The sequence below is a fragment of the Bidens hawaiensis genome, unplaced genomic scaffold (assembly GCF_021521415.1).
Source record: "Bidens hawaiensis isolate Kalapana, Puna unplaced genomic scaffold, B.hawaiensis_p1.1 tig00011691_1, whole genome shotgun sequence".
Lineage (NCBI taxonomy): Eukaryota > Viridiplantae > Streptophyta > Magnoliopsida > Asterales > Asteraceae > Bidens > Bidens hawaiensis.
In genome coordinates this window covers 277,469-299,665 of record NW_027491924.1, presented here as the reverse complement: position 1 = coordinate 299,665, position 22,197 = coordinate 277,469, and the positions used below count along the sequence as shown (strand labels likewise).

General features: G+C 37.2%; 7 protein-coding genes across 8 annotated transcripts; 6 read left to right on the top strand and 1 right to left on the bottom strand.

The window, feature by feature from the left end:
* The first annotated feature begins 162 nt into the window (after positions 1-162).
* LOC143538742 (uncharacterized) lies at positions 163-2,749 on the top strand. Its single transcript, XM_077032225.1, has 4 exons — positions 163-441; positions 529-681; positions 772-1,541; positions 1,928-2,749. The coding sequence occupies exons 1-4, from the start codon at positions 357-359 to the stop codon at positions 2,648-2,650; spliced, it is 1,731 nt and encodes a 576-aa protein (XP_076888340.1). The 5' UTR covers positions 163-356; the 3' UTR covers positions 2,651-2,749.
* On the top strand, positions 2,705-4,438 carry LOC143538766 (uncharacterized). The gene is made up of 3 exons (XM_077032246.1): positions 2,705-2,719; positions 2,799-3,230; positions 3,617-4,438. The coding sequence occupies exons 1-3, from the start codon at positions 2,705-2,707 to the stop codon at positions 4,337-4,339; spliced, it is 1,170 nt and encodes a 389-aa protein (XP_076888361.1). The 3' UTR covers positions 4,340-4,438.
* Positions 4,394-6,127, top strand: LOC143538765 (uncharacterized). The gene is made up of 3 exons (XM_077032245.1): positions 4,394-4,408; positions 4,488-4,919; positions 5,306-6,127. Exons 1-3 carry the CDS (start codon positions 4,394-4,396, stop codon positions 6,026-6,028), a joined length of 1,170 nt encoding a protein of 389 aa, XP_076888360.1. The 3' UTR covers positions 6,029-6,127.
* On the top strand, positions 6,083-7,816 carry LOC143538763 (uncharacterized). Its single transcript, XM_077032244.1, has 3 exons — positions 6,083-6,097; positions 6,177-6,608; positions 6,995-7,816. The coding sequence occupies exons 1-3, from the start codon at positions 6,083-6,085 to the stop codon at positions 7,715-7,717; spliced, it is 1,170 nt and encodes a 389-aa protein (XP_076888359.1). The 3' UTR covers positions 7,718-7,816.
* Positions 7,817-8,028: 212 nt separating this feature from the next.
* On the top strand, positions 8,029-10,421 carry LOC143538714 (uncharacterized). Its single transcript, XM_077032202.1, has 3 exons — positions 8,029-8,297; positions 8,684-9,370; positions 9,840-10,421. The coding sequence occupies exons 1-3, from the start codon at positions 8,073-8,075 to the stop codon at positions 10,332-10,334; spliced, it is 1,407 nt and encodes a 468-aa protein (XP_076888317.1). The 5' UTR covers positions 8,029-8,072; the 3' UTR covers positions 10,335-10,421.
* A 2,367-nt stretch (positions 10,422-12,788) lies between these two features.
* LOC143538743 (H/ACA ribonucleoprotein complex subunit 1-like protein 2) lies at positions 12,789-14,278 on the top strand. 2 transcript variants are annotated; one of them, XM_077032226.1, is made up of 4 exons: positions 12,789-13,006; positions 13,101-13,249; positions 13,329-13,444; positions 14,054-14,278. In XM_077032226.1, the coding sequence occupies exons 1-4, from the start codon at positions 12,838-12,840 to the stop codon at positions 14,229-14,231; spliced, it is 612 nt and encodes a 203-aa protein (XP_076888341.1). In that variant the 5' UTR covers positions 12,789-12,837; the 3' UTR covers positions 14,232-14,278. The 2 variants fall into 2 exon arrangements, with proteins under 2 accessions (XP_076888341.1, XP_076888342.1); XM_077032227.1 differs by having other exon boundaries at positions 13,329-13,452; positions 14,086-14,277.
* Positions 14,279-15,211: 933 nt separating this feature from the next.
* Positions 15,212-19,076, bottom strand: LOC143538741 (serine/threonine protein phosphatase 2A regulatory subunit B''beta-like). The gene is made up of 13 exons (XM_077032223.1): positions 18,910-19,076; positions 18,334-18,579; positions 17,917-18,022; positions 17,728-17,827; positions 17,545-17,650; positions 17,367-17,457; positions 17,148-17,289; positions 16,500-16,647; positions 16,286-16,395; positions 16,017-16,173; positions 15,809-15,934; positions 15,575-15,716; positions 15,212-15,480 (listed from the first exon to the last, which is right to left on the bottom strand). Exons 1-12 carry the CDS (start codon positions 19,057-19,059, stop codon positions 15,576-15,578), a joined length of 1,623 nt encoding a protein of 540 aa, XP_076888338.1. The 5' UTR covers positions 19,060-19,076; the 3' UTR covers positions 15,212-15,480; position 15,575.
* Between the last annotated feature and the right edge of the window lie 3,121 nt (positions 19,077-22,197).

The window sequence follows — 22,197 nt, the reverse complement described above, 5'->3', positions numbered from 1 at the left end:
CGGGGATAATTCAGCATATCATATTACGTCACATGACAATAACCGGACCCCTTGTCGTTCGCGGCGACAACAAGCCAGGTGCCTGAATGAGTGAATTCATCCTCCAATTATCCGTTCGCTAGCCACAACTGACAGACTAAAATCTTGGACCGTCCTAATAACATTTGGCGGGAAAATTGAACATTGGATATCCTCATATCCACGTTGGATTGCGTCACTCCCGATGCATGCACACATTTTCCTTCCCGATGATCCTCTCCGGCCACCGCTGGTCCACAATAAAGTATTAATATTATTATTAATCTCTAAACCCTCAAAATACCCTAATCTTCTTATCTTATTTTCTTCAAACCAAAATGCCACCACCAAGAGGCGCTAGTCGAGGCGGTGGTTTCAGAGGCGCCAAGGATGTTGACCAATGTCCACCGGAGGAAGTTGTAGGTAATGTAATTGTAATCATACACAAATACCCAGTTCGCATATTCAATTACAAGTTTATTTAATTTGATTTTACTGTTAATTATGCAGAGGTTTCGTCTTTTGTTCATGCGTGTGAAGGAGATGCAGTTACAAAGCTTATTAATGACAAAGTACCTTACTTTAATGCTCCAATTTACCTGCAGAACAAGACCCAGATTGGCAAAGTTGATGAAATCTTTGGTCCGATTAATCAATCTGTGAGTTTGATTTTGAAAAATTAGGGTTAGGGCATTGTACTCTAATTTTGTTAATTAGGATTTTGTAATGATGTGTGTTGTGGTGTTATTGTAGTTCTTTCGATTAAGATGTTGGAAGGTATTATGGCGAGTTCGTATGCTGCGGGTAATAAGTTTTACATTGACCCCGCGAAGCTTTTGCCACTCAACTTGTTTCTTGTCGATAAAAGAAATGTTGTTCCGTCTAATAGATTGCTCACGTCGCGTATTTCGTCCACCAGGGAAAAGAAGAAGAGAAAGTTGAACCACAAGAAGATGAACAGCAGATATGATTCCGCTGTTGATTATGATAATTCACAGGTTCATTCGTATATTACGTCTCCATCTGAAGAGAAAGTTGAACCTGAAACTGAAGAAAAGAATAAGCTAACCGAGACTGTTTCGAATTTGGATTTAACGATAGAGCACGAGTTTACACAAGTTCAAAGCAGGGAGGATTCAATTGAGTTGAGATATGAACATGTTAAGAAACACGTTGCTGAGAAACTGAACTATGCACAGCAAGCGGTAGCTGCGGTATCTGCTAAGTGGAAGGAGATTTTTAGAAATCGAAGGAAGGCTGCGGGGGAGTTGAATCTTGCGTCTGTGAAGTACAAGGAAATGGAGAAGGAGCTGGAGGAAGCGGTTGAGTCTGAAGATTTCGAGACTGCTGAACGCGTCAGTGACAGTCTTGCATTGGCTGAGAAAAACAAGGAGGTTCTTTTGATTGCGTTGAGAGAAGCTGAAACGGAGTTTGATGCCATTGATTCCAAGATGCAGGAGGCTTTAGAGTTGCAGATTGTAGCTGCAGAGGAATGTACAGAACTGCTGAAAAGCTTTGCAGTGGTAAGTTTGCTATCTTTAACATTTTATCATTAACCTTATGATCTGTAAATCCTGTGCTCAGTGATAATATTAAATATAGTGTAATTTCCATTGGTTGCACGGTGTTGATAGTTTCGTATGAAATCTTGGAGATAAATCAAAGTGATCACATGTTGGAAAGTAGTTCTTAGTTTATTATAACTGGGACTTAACTGTGTATAAAGAAAGACGAATAACGGATAACAAAGCTGATAAATTTACGTGATGTACAACTCAGATGGTGATGCTATCTCATGTATCTAATTTTCTTGCCTTTGTCATCTTATTTATAGATATCAATACTTTATTGTCAGGGTTTATTTGTATTTTAGTAACTCAAAAAATTTGGACTTTTGTTTTCTTCTCAGGATGCTGATCAAAATGCAGATTCTGTCATCACAAATGCCAAAACTAAAACTTCAGAAGAATTGGAGAAATGGGATTCGTTATCTGATGCTTTAGAGGTGAAGAAAATGGAAGCTGAAATTGAATTAGATGTTATATCTGGAGCACAGAAAGGGTTAGAGGATTCCATTGACCAAATAGTCAAAGAAGACAAACACAAAAGTCAACTACTTCACGAGCAACAAAAGATTTTAGTAGACGAACTACGAGAATTACTCGCTTTAGTGAAACAAAAAGAAGCAGAAATATCAAAAAACAATTTACAAATCAAAGAAGTTGAAAAGAAGATGGCGGGTGCGTTTTCTAGCTTCAAGGATGCACTATTAGACCTTGATTTGAAGTCTAGAAACATTCAGTCGGGCCTTTCTGAACTTGAATTGGAGAATGATGATTTGTGTAGTAAAAAAAGGGAAATTGTTGATTTTGTCCTTCAGGAAGAAGCCAAATGGTTAAAAATTAGGGAACTTGCAAAGGTTTCTGCAGATGAAGCGAGTGGGCACCAAGAAGTTATAAACATGCGTAAGAGTGTAATAAAATTTATCTTGAAATCACGGGAAGATAAAATAAGATTAGCTAAAACCGAGCAGAAGTTGTTTGATGATGTGCAAATGCTCAAACAAGATATCTCTGCTGTTAGAGCTTCTCTTCAGGTTAGTTATCTAATTAATCATGGACTAGTGATTTGAAAGGTTTAAATGAAAATGAACTAGAATGACGTTACTTAGGTAATGTTTGATAACATGAAATTAGGGAATGTAGGCTTGTAAATGAACCATCTGGCAGGAAGTTTGCTTATTTGATAAATGGACAACATAACCATTTTTTTTTATTTAGTTAACGATAGAGCACGAGTTTACACAAGTTCAAAGCAGGGAGGATTCAATTGAGTTGAGATATGAACATGTTAAGAAACACGTTGCTGAGAAACTGAACTATGCACAGCAAGCGGTAGCTGCGGTATCTGCTAAGTGGAAGGAGATTTTTAGAAATCGAAGGAAGGCTGCGGGGGAGTTGAATCTTGCGTCTGTGAAGTACAAGGAAATGGAGAAGGAGCTGGAGGAAGCGGTTGAGTCTGAAGATTTCGAGACTGCTGAACGCGTCAGTGACAGTCTTGCATTGGCTGAGAAAAACAAGGAGGTTCTTTTGATTGCGTTGAGAGAAGCTGAAACGGAGTTTGATGCCATTGATTCCAAGATGCAGGAGGCTTTAGAGTTGCAGATTGTAGCTGCAGAGGAATGTACAGAACTGCTGAAAAGCTTTGCAGTGGTAAGTTTGCTATCTTTAACATTTTATCATTAACCTTATGATCTGTAAATCCTGTGCTCAGTGATAATATTAAATATAGTGTAATTTCCATTGGTTGCACGGTGTTGATAGTTTCGTATGAAATCTTGGAGATAAATCAAAGTGATCACATGTTGGAAAGTAGTTCTTAGTTTATTATAACTGGGACTTAACTGTGTATAAAGAAAGACGAATAACGGATAACAAAGCTGATAAATTTACGTGATGTACAACTCAGATGGTGATGCTATCTCATGTATCTAATTTTCTTGCCTTTGTCATCTTATTTATAGATATCAATACTTTATTGTCAGGGTTTATTTGTATTTTAGTAACTCAAAAAATTTGGACTTTTGTTTTCTTCTCAGGATGCTGATCAAAATGCAGATTCTGTCATCACAAATGCCAAAACTAAAACTTCAGAAGAATTGGAGAAATGGGATTCGTTATCTGATGCTTTAGAGGTGAAGAAAATGGAAGCTGAAATTGAATTAGATGTTATATCTGGAGCACAGAAAGGGTTAGAGGATTCCATTGACCAAATAGTCAAAGAAGACAAACACAAAAGTCAACTACTTCACGAGCAACAAAAGATTTTAGTAGACGAACTACGAGAATTACTCGCTTTAGTGAAACAAAAAGAAGCAGAAATATCAAAAAACAATTTACAAATCAAAGAAGTTGAAAAGAAGATGGCGGGTGCGTTTTCTAGCTTCAAGGATGCACTATTAGACCTTGATTTGAAGTCTAGAAACATTCAGTCGGGCCTTTCTGAACTTGAATTGGAGAATGATGATTTGTGTAGTAAAAAAAGGGAAATTGTTGATTTTGTCCTTCAGGAAGAAGCCAAATGGTTAAAAATTAGGGAACTTGCAAAGGTTTCTGCAGATGAAGCGAGTGGGCACCAAGAAGTTATAAACATGCGTAAGAGTGTAATAAAATTTATCTTGAAATCACGGGAAGATAAAATAAGATTAGCTAAAACCGAGCAGAAGTTGTTTGATGATGTGCAAATGCTCAAACAAGATATCTCTGCTGTTAGAGCTTCTCTTCAGGTTAGTTATCTAATTAATCATGGACTAGTGATTTGAAAGGTTTAAATGAAAATGAACTAGAATGACGTTACTTAGGTAATGTTTGATAACATGAAATTAGGGAATGTAGGCTTGTAAATGAACCATCTGGCAGGAAGTTTGCTTATTTGATAAATGGACAACATAACCATTTTTTTTTATTTAGTTAACGATAGAGCACGAGTTTACACAAGTTCAAAGCAGGGAGGATTCAATTGAGTTGAGATATGAACATGTTAAGAAACACGTTGCTGAGAAACTGAACTATGCACAGCAAGCGGTAGCTGCGGTATCTGCTAAGTGGAAGGAGATTTTTAGAAATCGAAGGAAGGCTGCGGGGGAGTTGAATCTTGCGTCTGTGAAGTACAAGGAAATGGAGAAGGAGCTGGAGGAAGCGGTTGAGTCTGAAGATTTCGAGACTGCTGAACGCGTCAGTGACAGTCTTGCATTGGCTGAGAAAAACAAGGAGGTTCTTTTGATTGCGTTGAGAGAAGCTGAAACGGAGTTTGATGCCATTGATTCCAAGATGCAGGAGGCTTTAGAGTTGCAGATTGTAGCTGCAGAGGAATGTACAGAACTGCTGAAAAGCTTTGCAGTGGTAAGTTTGCTATCTTTAACATTTTATCATTAACCTTATGATCTGTAAATCCTGTGCTCAGTGATAATATTAAATATAGTGTAATTTCCATTGGTTGCACGGTGTTGATAGTTTCGTATGAAATCTTGGAGATAAATCAAAGTGATCACATGTTGGAAAGTAGTTCTTAGTTTATTATAACTGGGACTTAACTGTGTATAAAGAAAGACGAATAACGGATAACAAAGCTGATAAATTTACGTGATGTACAACTCAGATGGTGATGCTATCTCATGTATCTAATTTTCTTGCCTTTGTCATCTTATTTATAGATATCAATACTTTATTGTCAGGGTTTATTTGTATTTTAGTAACTCAAAAAATTTGGACTTTTGTTTTCTTCTCAGGATGCTGATCAAAATGCAGATTCTGTCATCACAAATGCCAAAACTAAAACTTCAGAAGAATTGGAGAAATGGGATTCGTTATCTGATGCTTTAGAGGTGAAGAAAATGGAAGCTGAAATTGAATTAGATGTTATATCTGGAGCACAGAAAGGGTTAGAGGATTCCATTGACCAAATAGTCAAAGAAGACAAACACAAAAGTCAACTACTTCACGAGCAACAAAAGATTTTAGTAGACGAACTACGAGAATTACTCGCTTTAGTGAAACAAAAAGAAGCAGAAATATCAAAAAACAATTTACAAATCAAAGAAGTTGAAAAGAAGATGGCGGGTGCGTTTTCTAGCTTCAAGGATGCACTATTAGACCTTGATTTGAAGTCTAGAAACATTCAGTCGGGCCTTTCTGAACTTGAATTGGAGAATGATGATTTGTGTAGTAAAAAAAGGGAAATTGTTGATTTTGTCCTTCAGGAAGAAGCCAAATGGTTAAAAATTAGGGAACTTGCAAAGGTTTCTGCAGATGAAGCGAGTGGGCACCAAGAAGTTATAAACATGCGTAAGAGTGTAATAAAATTTATCTTGAAATCACGGGAAGATAAAATAAGATTAGCTAAAACCGAGCAGAAGTTGTTTGATGATGTGCAAATGCTCAAACAAGATATCTCTGCTGTTAGAGCTTCTCTTCAGGTTAGTTATCTAATTAATCATGGACTAGTGATTTGAAAGGTTTAAATGAAAATGAACTAGAATGACGTTACTTAGGTAATGTTTGATAACATGAAATTAGGGAATGTAGGCTTGTAAATGAACCATCTGGCAGGAAGTTTGCTTATTTGATAAATGGACAACATAACCATTTTTTTTTATTTAGTTAACGATAGAGCACGAGTTTACACAAGTTCAAAGCAGGGAGGATTCAATTGAGTTGAGATATGAACATGTTAAGAAACACGTTGCTGAGAAACTGAACTATGCACAGCAAGCGGTAGCTGCGGTATCTGCTAAGTGGAAGGAGATTTTTAGAAATCGAAGGAAGGCTGCGGGGGAGTTGAATCTTGCGTCTGTGAAGTACAAGGAAATGGAGAAGGAGCTGGAGGAAGCGGTTGAGTCTGAAGATTTCGAGACTGCTGAACGCGTCAGTGACAGTCTTGCATTGGCTGAGAAAAACAAGGAGGTTCTTTTGATTGCGTTGAGAGAAGCTGAAACGGAGTTTGATGCCATTGATTCCAAGATGCAGGAGGCTTTAGAGTTGCAGATTGTAGCTGCAGAGGAATGTACAGAACTGCTGAAAAGCTTTGCAGTGGTAAGTTTGCTATCTTTAACATTTTATCATTAACCTTATGATCTGTAAATCCTGTGCTCAGTGATAATATTAAATATAGTGTAATTTCCATTGGTTGCACGGTGTTGATAGTTTCGTATGAAATCTTGGAGATAAATCAAAGTGATCACATGTTGGAAAGTAGTTCTTAGTTTATTATAACTGGGACTTAACTGTGTATAAAGAAAGACGAATAACGGATAACAAAGCTGATAAATTTACGTGATGTACAACTCAGATGGTGATGCTATCTCATGTATCTAATTTTCTTGCCTTTGTCATCTTATTTATAGATATCAATACTTTATTGTCAGGGTTTATTTGTATTTTAGTAACTCAAAAAATTTGGACTTTTGTTTTCTTCTCAGGATGCTGATCAAAATGCAGATTCTGTCATCACAAATGCCAAAACTAAAACTTCAGAAGAATTGGAGAAATGGGATTCGTTATCTGATGCTTTAGAGGTGAAGAAAATGGAAGCTGAAATTGAATTAGATGTTATATCTGGAGCACAGAAAGGGTTAGAGGATTCCATTGACCAAATAGTCAAAGAAGACAAACACAAAAGTCAACTACTTCACGAGCAACAAAAGATTTTAGTAGACGAACTACGAGAATTACTCGCTTTAGTGAAACAAAAAGAAGCAGAAATATCAAAAAACAATTTACAAATCAAAGAAGTTGAAAAGAAGATGGCGGGTGCGTTTTCTAGCTTCAAGGATGCACTATTAGACCTTGATTTGAAGTCTAGAAACATTCAGTCGGGCCTTTCTGAACTTGAATTGGAGAATGATGATTTGTGTAGTAAAAAAAGGGAAATTGTTGATTTTGTCCTTCAGGAAGAAGCCAAATGGTTAAAAATTAGGGAACTTGCAAAGGTTTCTGCAGATGAAGCGAGTGGGCACCAAGAAGTTATAAACATGCGTAAGAGTGTAATAAAATTTATCTTGAAATCACGGGAAGATAAAATAAGATTAGCTAAAACCGAGCAGAAGTTGTTTGATGATGTGCAAATGCTCAAACAAGATATCTCTGCTGTTAGAGCTTCTCTTCAGGTTAGTTATCTAATTAATCATGGACTAGTGATTTGAAAGGTTTAAATGAAAATGAACTAGAATGACGTTACTTAGGTAATGTTTGATAACATGAAATTAGGGAATGTAGGCTTGTAAATGAACCATCTGGCAGGAAGTTTGCTTATTTGATAAATGGACAACATAACCATTTTTTTTTATTTAGTTAACGATAGAGCACGAGTTTACACAAGTTCAAAGCAGGGAGGATTCAATTGAGTTGAGATATGAACATGTTAAGAAACACGTTGCTGAGAAACTGAACTATGCACAGCAAGCGGTAGCTGCGGTATGTGCTAAGTGGAAGGAGATTTTTAGAAATCGAAGGAAGGCTGCGGGGGAGTTGAATCTTGCGTCTGTGAAGTACAAGGAAATGGAGAAGGAGCTGGAGGAAGCGGTTGAGTCTGAAGATTTCGAGACTGCTGAACGCGTCAGTGACAGTCTTGCATTGGCTGAGAAAAACAAGGAGGTTCTTTTGATTGCGTTGAGAGAAGCTGAAACGGAGTTTGATGCCATTGATTCCAAGATGCAGGAGGCTTTAGAGTTGCAGATTGTAGCTGCAGAGGAATGTACAGAACTGCTGAAAAGCTTTGCAGTGGTAAGTTTGCTATCTTTAACATTTTATCATTAACCTTATGATCTGTAAATCCTGTGCTCAGTGATAATATTAAATATAGTGTAATTTCCATTGGTTGCACGGTGTTGATAGTTTCGTATGAAATCTTGGAGATAAATCAAAGTGATCACATGTTGGAAAGTAGTTCTTAGTTTATTATAACTGGGACTTAACTGTGTATAAAGAAAGACGAATAACGGATAACAAAGCTGATAAATTTACGTGATGTACAACTCAGATGGTGATGCTATCTCATGTATCTAATTTTCTTGCCTTTGTCATCTTATTTATAGATATCAATACTTTATTGTCAGGGTTTATTTGTATTTTAGTAACTCAAAAAATTTGGACTTTTGTTTTCTTCTCAGGATGCTGATCAAAATGCAGATTCTGTCATCACAAATGCCAAAACTAAAACTTCAGAAGAATTGGAGAAATGGGATTCGTTATCTGATGCTTTAGAGGTGAAGAAAATGGAAGCTGAAATTGAATTAGATGTTATATCTGGAGCACAGAAAGGGTTAGAGGATTCCATTGACCAAATAGTCAAAGAAGACAAACACAAAAGTCAACTACTTCACGAGCAACAAAAGATTTTAGTAGACGAACTACGAGAATTACTCGCTTTAGTGAAACAAAAAGAAGCAGAAATATCAAAAAACAATTTACAAATCAAAGAAGTTGAAAAGAAGATGGCGGGTGCGTTTTCTAGCTTCAAGGATGCACTATTAGACCTTGATTTGAAGTCTAGAAACATTCAGTCGGGCCTTTCTGAACTTGAATTGGAGAATGATGATTTGTGTAGTAAAAAAAGGGAAATTGTTGATTTTGTCCTTCAGGAAGAAGCCAAATGGTTAAAAATTAGGGAACTTGCAAAGGTTTCTGCAGATGAAGCGAGTGGGCACCAAGAAGTTATAAACATGCGTAAGAGTGTAATAAAATTTATCTTGAAATCACGGGAAGATAAAATAAGATTAGCTAAAACCGAGCAGAAGTTGTTTGATGATGTGCAAATGCTCAAACAAGATATCTCTGCTGTTAGAGCTTCTCTTCAGGTTAGTTATCTAATTAATCATGGACTAGTGATTTGAAAGGTTTAAATGAAAATGAACTAGAATGACGTTACTTAGGTAATGTTTGATAACATGAAATTAGGGAATGTAGGCTTGTAAATGAACCATCTGGCAGGAAGTTTGCTTATTTGATAAATGGACAACATAACCATTTTTTTTTATTTAGTTAAACAAACGATCATAATCATATATCTCGCTTGTTTAAGTTTATTTTTTTATGCTCTTTAATATATTAATTTAAAATTCTTTGGCCCGTACAAGGAAACCCCGTTCAATTAACTGTTCATGTTTAAATGTTTGTTCGGTTAAAGTTATATGGATGAAAATGAGCATGTTCCGTTCATCAGTTCCAACCGACCAACCAAACATGATAGTTGCTTATTTAGTTAAAATCCACAATTTTGAAACAATACATTCTTATAAACTTGTTTTAATGATGTTTATTGTTTAGGATCTATCTTCAACAAAATCAGGAACCCAACAATCTATCGAATCTTCAAAACAAAGGCTTCTTTTTATAGAAAAACGGGTCCCGGAGATAGAATCCGAAAAACGTGCCTTTGCAACCGCAAGAAACTTTAAGGAAGCAGCCCGTATTGCCAACGAGGCTAAGACATTATATGCTGAAAAAGAAACTTTACAGGTTAAGATAGAGGAAGATATGAATACCCTTAAAAAGATTGAAAATGAAATCAACGAAAACATGCAGAAGTTACAAGAGAAAGACGAAAATGTGTTATTAATGGAAAAGGAGTTAGAAACGGTTAGATACCAACGTTTAATTCTGGCTGCAAGTCCTGCGAAAGGTGAACCAGGTACTGTGAAAATAGGTGATGTTGAAGAAGCTGATATTTTGTTGCAAGAAGCTGAGGCTGCAGATTTTGAAGCTAAAAATATGCAATCAGATTGTAAAAAGGAAGAGTTCGATGGTGAGATGTTAAATTAATTTGTTTCAATGAAACTTTTTTCCACTCTTGATAAGAACATGTTGGCTGAGCTGCAATGTTGACGGATAATCCGGTTTGGCTTATTATATTTTTTAGATGCGAAACTTAATGAACCGGTGCGTTTATGGCCTAATGGTATTAAGATGTGTAAGAAATGTGTCTTCCCTATGAGGTTGAGTCTCACACACACATATATGTTACACACATGGTTTTAGAAAAGTTTGTATGTAGGTTTGTTGTGTCGGAAAAATTTATGGCTTTAAGAAAAAATTGGAATTTGAGGTGAAGCTGATGTGACGATTTATGAATGTTTATTGTTGTGAAATGCTCTTAAGTAGTCTTACCCTATACCAAAGTTATTGGACCCAACAATTAATGTACAATCCATGATATGTAGATACACAAGGACCTTTTGTGTAATTTATTCGTTTTAGAAACACTCATTTTTGTCATTAATCGATATTAATCCCAACTGAGAATATTTCTAATTGTGACCCCCACCTTTTAAATATTTTGTTCTCAATGGACAGCCGGTAAAAAAATTTAATGACGTTAAGCTTTATCGGAATTTCAAATTGATGTTTTATTGCCTTATATTGGAAGAATGATACAAATCGATTGATGTAAAATTTACCTTGAAACAGTGCTTTAATTCAGAGTGTTTGAACTTCCAATTAACAAAAATCAAGCGGTTTGGAGCAGTGTTTCAAAGTAAGTTTACAACAACCGAATCGTATCCTTCTTCCGAACAAAAACACTAAAACATTAGTTTAAAATTTAGATAAAACTAAACGCTGTTAAGTTTGTTTTTAACGGATGTTCAATGAGAACAAAAGTTTTAAAATGTGGGACCATCAAAAGAAATATTCTCAGTTGAAATTATTATTGACAAATACATAATGATAAATAAGTTTTTCAACCACACTTTTTTGAGTTTTGAGAAAAATTCTTAGAGGTAATTGAAAAGTGTGGAAGACTAATAAAGCAGTCGACTATGTTACTTTAAAGATTTCACCTAAAATTTCTTCTTATTTTGTACTTGTAAAGATTTGAACATTCATTTTTATTTTAAAATGATAAATCACCATACCATTAAGTTTTGACAGAATTACAAAAATTGTCCTTTATGTTTGTATCAGATTTCACTCGTTGTCCTTTATCTTCAAAAGTATCATATTTTGTACTTTACGTTTTCAAAATGCTACACTGTTTGTCCTTTAATCCTAACCTAGTTAGGTTTTATCGTTAACTCTGATAATGTGCATTGCACATGAGGGCAAATCAGTCATTTTTCCCAATTTATTTATAATAACATTTTAATAGATAAAATATCTCTCTCTCTCTCTCTAACTCAAACTCTCCTTTCTCTCTTTCTTCACACACACACTCTCTCGCTCTCTTCTCTGCACTTTACCCACACAACCACCACCATCCAACCACCGCAACAGGATCGCCGTCCACCACTATCAAGAGAAGCGTCAGCCACCACCATCCATAGAACCGCCGGCCACCACCATCAAGAGAAGCGTCGGCCACCACCATCTAGACAACCGTCGGCCACCACCCACCACCACACATCATCTGTCACTGCCACCACCGTCTTCCACCTCCACCCATCTCCATTACCGGAAACCACCTCCACAACTTTCCCTTCATCAGATCTGTCTTCGATTATTAGGTTTTTGGCAACGATTATTAGGGTTCAATTAATTATGGTCCTAGCGGCGCCGGTTGGTTTCCGACAGCGGAGATGGTTGTTGCAGTGGTTGTAAAGGGTTTATGAGAGAGAGAAAGGAGTTTTTGGTTGTCGTGGAGGTGGGAGACGGTGCCATCGGTGGAAGGGGAAGACGGTGCCGACGGTGGAAGGGGAAGACGGTGTCTACGGGAGGTTGAAGATATGGGTGTGAGACAGATGTGATGGTGGTGGTTTCCGGTGGGAACGGAGAGGGCTTTCATTGTCGGAGAAGACGACGGTGGTGGTGGCTTGCCGGAGATGGAGCTCGGTGGCAATGGAGGAAGAAGAGGAGACTGTGGGTTGGGTTAATTATAATTATAATGTATAAATATTTTAATTAAATTGTTTCTAATTATTTTAAAATGTCTTTTTAAATAGAGTATTTAAATGACTAATTTGCCCTCATGGGCAAGACACATGATCATACTTAACGAGAAAAACTAACCGAGTTAGTGTTAAAGGACAAAGGATGTAACATTTTGAAACATAAAGTATAAATTATGTTACTTTTGAAGATAAAAGGACCACCAATGAAATTTTGGGTAAACATAAAGAACAATTTCTGTAATTCTATTTAAGTTTTCAATAACGAATATATATATAAATTTAAATAAACATAATTTTATAATTAATGATTATTTTACAAAATTCCACGTTAGCAAAAACAAAAAAAAAGTATTAAAAGAGGGCAAATGTACAAGTCTAAACTCTAAACCCCCCACAAAACCCTCCAAACCCTAATCTTACTTTCTTCATCTTCAACCAAAATGCGACCACCAAGAGGCGGCGGGTTCGGCAGTCGAGGCCGTGGAGGCGGTGGTTTCAGAGGCGGAAGAGACGGCGGAGGCCGGTTCGGTGGTGGCCGTGGCGGACGAGGCGGAGGCGGCCGGTTCGGTGGTGACCGGTTCAACGAAGGTCCACCAGAAGAAGTTGTAGGTATGCAATATTATGTAATTGTAATCACACAAATACCCACTTCACAGATTCAATTAAAAGTATCTTTAATTTGATTTAACTGTTAATTATGCAGAGGTTTCGTCATTTGTTCATGCGTGTGAAGGAGATGCAGTAACAAAGCTTACTAATGAGAAAGTACCTTACTTTAATGCGCCAATTTACCTGCAGAACAAGACCCAGATCGGCAAAGTTGATGAGATATTTGGGCCGATTAATGAATCGGTGAGTTGGGTTTTTGGCAATTAGGGTTAGGGTTTTGTTGACTTGGGTTATTTGCTGATGGATTTTGTGTGTTTTGTAGTTCTTTTCGGTTAAGATGTCGGAAGGTATTATAGCGGGTTCGTATGCTGCGGGTGATAAGTTTTATATTGACCCAGCGAAGCTGTTGCCTTTGTCGCGGTTTCTTCCGCAGCCGAAGTATGTTTGTTTTTGATTGTTCGGTTGATTGTTCATGTTATGGATTGGTTATTGAACTTTGGGGTGTGCGTGGTGCGGTTTGGTGCGGTTTTAGGCTAAATCCAAACCAAAAACCAAAACTTCGGTTTTTAGATTTTTGAAACCGTTCGGTTTTGGGGTTTTCGGTTTCGGTTTTCCAATTTTCATTTTGGTTTTGGTTAGGTTTCGTTTTTTTTTCATTTGAGCTTGAAAATTTTAGGCAAAAAAAAGTTGAGGAACATAATAAATATGAGTATAAATAATTTTGTTAGTTAACTAGTTGGTAATTATACATTTTGTCAAAAATATTCGAGATACATATTTATTAAATTCTTATTAATTTTATAAATAATAAATAAAAATATAAAAATTTGGTTCGGTTCGGTTCGTTTTTTTGGGTTTGTATTTCATGCAAAACCAAAACCGAACCGTAAGTTCGGTTTTTACAAAAACATACAACCAAACCGTCGGTTTTTGTTTTGGTTCGGTTTTTTACGGTTTTCTGCTCACCCCTAAATTTGAACATGATCATATACCTATGCAAATTATATATTTTGTATGTGTTAATGGTGTTTTGATTTGGTTTTATAGGGGAGCGAGTGGTGGGAGAGGAGGTGGACGAGGGGGTGGAAGAGGAGGCGGTAGAGGTGGTGGGCGTGGAGGTGGTGGTTTCCGTGGAAGAGGAGCGCCTAGAGGCGGTAGAGGTGGTGGTTTTCGTGGTGGTGGTGGGCGTGGGAGTGGGTTTAGTATGGGTCGAGGGAGATCGTAGAACAAGATTGATGTTTTGTGTATGTTTGATTTAGTGAAGTGATCCTTTTGTAGTTTTAATTCAAGATTGTACCTTTGGTTTCTGTTATGAGTTATGACATTCTGGTTTGAAAAGTTGCGTTTGATCATCGACAAAACAAGTATTCGGATAACTTGTGTTTTAGGTCGCTATTTTTAATGTTCGTTTGCAAATACGAGTAATTAATAGGCCATAGGCCAGAGAGTTTATTACACGGGCCGTGTTTTAGGGCTGTTCAAAAAGCCTGTGGCTCGTGGCTCGCTCGAAAAAAGCTCTGCTCAAAAAAGCTCGATTCTAAATGAGCTCGACTTGACTCGGCTCGATTTTTAAACGAGCCGAGCTCGAGCCAAGGTCAGCTCGGCTCGTGGCTCGCTCTTGGCTTGACTCGTTGGCTCGTTTAGATTAAACCCTAAATTTTAATATTTATGTATAATAATATCATACCAAGAAATATAAAAATAAAAATTATACATATATTATGCCACTTGATACCTAAAACCATATAAAAAATAATGAAAATAAAACATATAAATTTATAAATTCTCTAGTTTATAAATTTTATATAATATGTATGTTAAAATTATATTTTTTGATTTTATATATCAAAATTTGTAAAATATAAAATAATAAAATAATAAATAAAAATTAAAAAAATTTGAAGAAATTAAAAGAGCCCGGCTCGAGTTTTAAACGAGCCGAGCTCGAGCTCAATTTTTCAGCTCGATAAAGAAAACGAGCCGAGCTCAAGCCAACTCGATTAAGTTCGAGCTCGAGCACACTCTGGCTCGACTTGATTCGGCTCGTTTACAGCCCTACCGTGTTTACATTAAGCACCATATTCTTGTAATACATAATAAATACAAATATTAGCACCAGAAAACAACTATTTCAAAGAGAAAGTTGAACAACCTTACCAATACCACACATTTTCCCATTAAAGTTTGATGCCACAGATTTGCAAAATAATTTTTTTTTCTTAAAGACAACATATATTGAATGAAACATAACTATTCGAATGAAACAAATGCTAATAATAAGTTAAGTTGCCAAACACACTATTGCTTCCGCTTAAAGTACCTGACATGCAACTGCAACTTCGTAGCCCGTTTTCAAAACCGAACTTACTATCTACTTTTACCGTCGGGTTCAGCATACTTGGTCGCTAAATCCACAAAAAAGCTTCACATTCTTCGGTGCATTTGACTTAAATTCAAGAATTCTTCAGTTTCACCTGCCATCGAAAACCAGACATGAATGAGCCGCCCAGGCTTATATTTTTATGTTTCTCTTTATAGAACTTAAAAATACATTATTTGAAAAAGTACTTCAAAACGGGGCCTCGAGTGATTCATCCCACACGTCTGCACTACCATTAGATGCATCTTCAGCGTCTTCCTCCATTGACAGCCTAATATACTCCCGATGTGCAAACCGGTCCCACTCTGTTAACGTTGGATTCTCACGCTCCTGTTATATAAAAAATATTAATATAATTTCTCAACAGAAATTAGTTCAAGTATTTATATAAATAAACCGACAATTAGTGATCATGCATGTACCTGACGTATGAGAAACGGATCGCGAGTTTCAAAGGCCATGAATTTGTTAAGGTTAAAAAGAATATTGAAAACACTGCCAGCAAGTTTGCTTCCTTTCAAGTCATGCAGGGTAAAATACCCCGCATCCTAAATTGAAAAATGTGAAATATATATTAATAATCTATGATCTAAAAAACGGAAAATTAAAAAATGAAAACGAAATTATTACCTTTGGGCCAATCATGTCAACAATCTGACATAATATGTCTTCAAAAAGAACGGGCTCTTGGGCCATACATTCCATCCTATGTAATTGTTCTTCGTAAAAGAATTGCATTTCATTTCTTGTAATTACACCGTTTCCATCCAAATCTACACATTTGAACCTGAATATACAGTGTGAATTTTTTAAATAATTTTGCTCATGGGTTCATTTGGGTCTACCCGACCGGCCGTTTTGCCAGACTTATATCAAACTATGTACCAAATCAAACATACCAGTATTCCAAACTAGGCTCTGATGATTTATCTTCTTCCGACAAAATAAAATAAACAAAATCTTCATATCCCATTTTCCCATCAACATTACTGGTGAATTTTCTCGGTACCTGATACACGTAAAACGAAATCAAAGAATTCAAACATTAAACAAACAAAAAAATGTGAAAAACACACTTTTTAAATCAAACTCCGGTGATATTACATTACCAACCTGTGAAAATATTCGATCAACGATTCTGTATGTCAATGCATGATTACCATATCGTATAAGGTTCTCTTTATCGATCAAGAAATCATGATCCGTGTCCAGTTCCCAAAACTTGCAATAAATTACATAAAAATGCTCATACGAGAAATATCTGTAAAGGAAAAAATATATAAAATTATTAGAATTTTTTTTATAAACAAGTGTATAGGGGTGTAAACAAGCCAAGCCGCTCATTTGCTACTTGAGATCGGCTCACTAAAAGCTCAAATCGACCCAAACATTAACGAGCTTGAGCATAAAAATAAGCTTGTTGAATAAACGAGCCTGAGCTTCACTTATTGCGCTAGAGCTGGCTCACACGCCTGAAGACGTGTATTTTTATATAAATCATATAAAACAAATTAATATATATTTATATGAAATTTATTATTATGCACAAGTTTATGATAAAAATAACTAAATAAATATATGTATACTATATATAAATATTATAACTAAAATATACACTTCAAATGTATATAAATTAAATAAATAATTATGAAACAAGCTGAGCTCGTGTTTGAAAAACTATTCACGAGCCGAACTTGAGCTTTAGAAACAGAGCACGGGTCGACTCGTTTACAAGTGTATATGAATTGTAAAAATCATTACTTTAGAACTTTGTTTATGTCCTCTTCTTCGTCAGCATGCAGCATTGCAGCAATTAAATTTCCTCGTTTTAGTTCCCGTAGGGTAAGACGAGCATCACCCGCTCTATTCATGTAGTAAAATATTCTGTATATCACCGTTTCAGCTGCCATCACAGCAAATGTAAATAAATAAAAGTAAAGTCATTAATAAATAATAATTATAATAATAAACCAAACATACCGTATCTCTCCTGAAATTCGGGCGTCCCCTGTAAGAACTCCAAACCTGGATGAGTTGCCAATAGCTCCCGGAGTACGGGTTTAAAATCCTCCTATTGAAGATGACATATTTGATGGTAAATCTTTTGTTTGACTTTTGTGGTCAAAAAAGAAACTTACAAATCAAAATAGTCAAATACCTGAGTTAAATATTTCAAATCAGGCTGCTTCAATATTGTAAATATCTGAGTTGCAACATCTTTTATCAACATGTTACCATTGACCCAATAATCAACAAATGCATCCCTGCAAATTAAAACTTCACTTGTAAAAAAGAAAATCTTTTTAGTAGAAAAAAAAAACATACAACTATATAAAAATACCTGGTCACAACGCCAGTGTCAGCAACGTCAATCTTTTTAAAAAGGGCAGTGGAGAAGAAAGATGGCAGTTTGCAAATTTCCTTTGTAAGCAGTTTGAATTCTACAAATTATGTCAAAATTAGCCCAGTCAAAATCAAAATACATGTTGACCATTTGTATTCCACAAAAATGATGAAATGCATATCTCACCGTGCAATTGTAGTCCATCCGCATGACCATAGAAAAACTGGTTAGTTCTAGACAAGCATCGTTCTTTTAATTCATTAGGGGGCGGACGACCATTTTGAAAGTAAAACTGCAATAAATTAACACACTTTGATAAAAATAACTAAATAGTATATGTATATTATGTTATATATAAACTTAATATATTGAAATATCTATAAAAAATGTATATAACTTAATTAACAAATAATAAACAAGCCGAGCTCAAGCTTTAGAATTAGAGATATAGCTCAAGATTTTGAAATAGAGCTCGAAACGAGCCGAGCTCAAGCTCTCGTAAGTCAAACGAGCTGAACTCATTTACACACTTAATACTGATAGTAAAAAACAACAATTTAATTCTTGGCATAGTAAAACAAAGTTATTAATTTGAGAACTGACCTGAGGTATTAACTCCTTGACTGGTTCACTTATTACTTTTAACGGAGAACCTAGTACAGATGGGCCCGCCCTATGTTTTGTTATACGAGGAGAACCGGATGATGAACTTCTTGGCGAAAGTGGAGGCGCACTGCCAGCTGGAAACATAGAAGGTATTGGACTCCCACAAGAAGCTTTCGGGCTGGAAACCGATCCAGATACGTTTAACGGAATGCCCGCTTTAACATTGTTAAACAAAGATTTCACCTATTTTCAGACAAAAAAATACCATAAATAATCCGATAGCGATATCAATAGTCTATATTAATACGTAGCAATTATTACACGTATTGTTTGTTTGTTCGTTTGTTTATAACCTTATTGTTTTCTGTTTAACATCTTATTTCACAATGTAATTGTGTCAATTCATGTGACATAAAGGTGGATTGTACTCCAAGAAACGGATAAAGTGTATCAAGATTCAAACTTTACCATCTTATTATAGCTATACTATACAATATACATATCACACAAACCAACATAACAACAAAAACTAACAAATTATCATAATAACATTAATAACACAATAATAATTACCAAAAGAGTGGTTTCGGGAAGCGAAAGCCATTGCTGAAACAACTTCTCTGCAACAACAGGATTCGACTTAATCGCCAACGGAGACACTTCATTCAGCTGCAACAAATCCGGGTCAAGAAAACCCGAATCCCCATTATAATCCACATCCATCTTTATTACCCAAATCAACCACCCTCAATCAATCATCCAGATCTCAAATTGAAACCCTAGTAATCAATCAATCAAACCAAAACCAAATTCAAAACAAAACCCACTTCAATTCAATCAATTCCGTACACGTTCGTATGTTCAAAATCCAATCAATCGCATTGGGTCCACGTTTCGAATCAAGAAAGTCATAAAGTTTGAATCTTTTTGCAAATCTTGAATTCGGTGGGTGGAATGAATTGAAGAATGCAAGATTCTGTATATAAAATGGGTATGAATGATAAGCACCTGAAGTTGGTGATGAAGAAGAAGAAGAAGAAGAAGAAGAAGAAGAAAAGAAAGAAAGAAAGAAACCAAGATTCATAAAAATCAAGACTTTATATTTAAAACATATATGATGTATATTGATTGATACGACCCATGTTTATATTTTTGGGTACTTTTAAGTCTTATCCAACATTTTCATGGTATGAATATTTATAGATTTAGAAAGTGTAAATGATTGAAATGGTTTGGTATGTGTAACTTATATTTATAATTTGCTTATATTAATAGATTAAGATTAAGATAACACCTTTATGTGTTATTAAGAGATTATGTAAATAGCATTATAAGAGAATAACCTGCCGTTGCTACACTTCGCCTAAAGAACAACCTGCCGTCACACATCAGTAACTAACATCATCTCCTCACCACCACTCCTACTGCTATTTCAATTTTGCCTTTAATCCTCGGTTTTGGGTCTGCCCGCCAGGTGTTCGATAAAATGTCTCAATGAGTTAATCGGTTTTTTTTGGGTTTACGGAGGGGAGAGCAACTGGCGGTTGCTCTCCTTTCTCCTCTTAGTTCGGGTTTTTACTCCCAAACCTCAGCTCGAGTTTGTTTGTTGGCCTTTTTGTTGTGAGGGGTTATGACAAGGGCTCGGATTGTCAAAGGAGCCCCATCGGGGGAGGTGGGCACGGGAGGTAGACATGGTTGTCGGTTCGACATCATTTCTCGTGATGGATTAATTGATGAGGGTGCTATGTCTAAGACCCTAGAAAATAGTGTGGGTTCGGTGGGTGTTTGGCCATGTCCTTTTAGGGGGTTCCATTGTTGCCCGGATGGACGGGCGGGGTCAAGGGGGATCTCTCGGTTAATGGCGCATATCAAACAACTTCATTTGTCGTTGGATGAGTGGAAAGGGACCCTACGGGACGCCATTTCCACGGATTGTGATTTATTTATTTCGGTTGGGGAGGCTTTTAAGGCCTCGGACCAGTGGCTATGTGGGGTGTGTATGCGTCCAAATGCTCTTAAATGGACGTGTCATCATGCTGATGGAGTCACCAAGTACAATGAGGGTGTGGGAGTTGTGGAGGAGTTTATTGTGGGGATTGATAAACCACATGTTGTGAGGGATGTTGCTCCCTTGGGAGGGATAGTGGTGGATGAGGTTCTCCTTGACCGCGTCTTCTTTCTTCCTATCACAACTGTTAAGAGCATCCCTCATAGTTGTCGTATGGCATTTGCTCAAGCGTTAACTGCGGCTCTGGGTAAGGTGGTTGCTATGCCAGACTCTATTGAGGCATGAGTGAAACTTTTCTTGTTACCGCGGTGCACGCTGCGTGTTTTCAGACCTTCTAAACGTCAGGAGCGCATGTCTGGTAATAGAAAGTCTTTGCAATGTCAGAGTATTCAACAAGCACTAGCAAGTTGGGGTGCTAAGGATGGTTTTGATGCGCTTATTTTATCCCTTTTTGCCACACCTATAGGGGTGAACTCGAGTCATGGGGAGCCTCTCGCTAAGCACGATGATGTTGCGGTATGCGCCAATGTGAAACAATGTTTACGAAAAGTGGCGGACGGGCATTTTACTGCCGCCATTAAAGTATTATGCTCTTCAGGGGTTGCACCTTTCGGCAATGACACTTTGAAAGCGTTAGTGGCTAAGCATCCCAATTTGCCCCGCCGGTTATGCCTGCTTCATTGCTTTCTGAGCCTCCTCTTGTTGTTGATGAGGATTGTGTGCTTGGATGCATTAAATCCTTCCCTAAAGGGACGTCATGCGGACGAGATGGATTGAGGGCACAACATATTTTGGATGCATTTTGTGGAGAGGGGTCGCCGATCGCTGTTGGGTTACTAAAGGCTACTACTGCGATGGTTAATTTATGTTTGGGGGGGAGATGCCCAAGGGTTTTGGCAGAGTTCATTGCGTCGGCTCCTCTCACACCGTTGCTCAAACCGGACAATGGGATTAGACCCATTGCCGTAGGTGCCATTTGGAGAAGATTGATCTCTAAGGTGGCTATGAGGGGTGTTGGGAAAGACATTACTAAATACCTGTGCGACTTTCAGTTTGGGGTGAGAGTCCCTAGTGGTGCAGAGACCGTTCTTCATAGCGCGAACAGGTTTTTAAGTAAGTTCCATTCTGATGGGTCATTGGCTATGCTTACTATTGATTTTTGTAATGCCTTCAACTTGGTGGATAGGACTGCCCTTCTGAATGAGGTTCGGGCCCGATGTCCATCTATTTCCTTATGGGTGAACTTTTTATATGGGCAACCGGCCAGGCTATATGTGGGGGCCGACCACATTTGGGCCATCACTGGGGTTCAGCAGGGGGACCCTTTGGGACCTCTTCTTTTCGCCTTAGTTCTGTACCCACTTATTCATCTAGTCCAGAGTTCCTGTAAGCTTCTCTTTCATGCTTGGTACCTAGATGATGGTACAATTATTGGAGATTCTAAAGAGGTTGCCAAAGCTTTAGATATTATCAGGTCGGAGGGTCCCCGCCTGGGCCTTGAACTTAATATTAAGAAAACCGAAGTATTTTGGCCGTCGTGCAATGGGGTTAAGGTGCAGGAGGGGGTGTTTCCCTGTGAGATTGGAAGACCGGTGCTAGGTGTGAAACTCCTCGGGGGAGCCGTTAGCCGGGATGCCGGGTTCATCAGTGAACTTGCTATGAAAAGGGCTTCGCGAGCTGTGGAGTTGATGAGCTATCTCCTGCATTTGCGGGACCCTCAATGCGAGCTCCTTTTGCTCCGCTCATGTATGGGAGTTGGAAAGTTGTTGTTTGGTCTCAGAACATGCCAACCTGTGTATGTAGGTGAAGCAGTTTCTGTGTTTGACAATGGCCTTCGGGGGGCGATTGAGGAC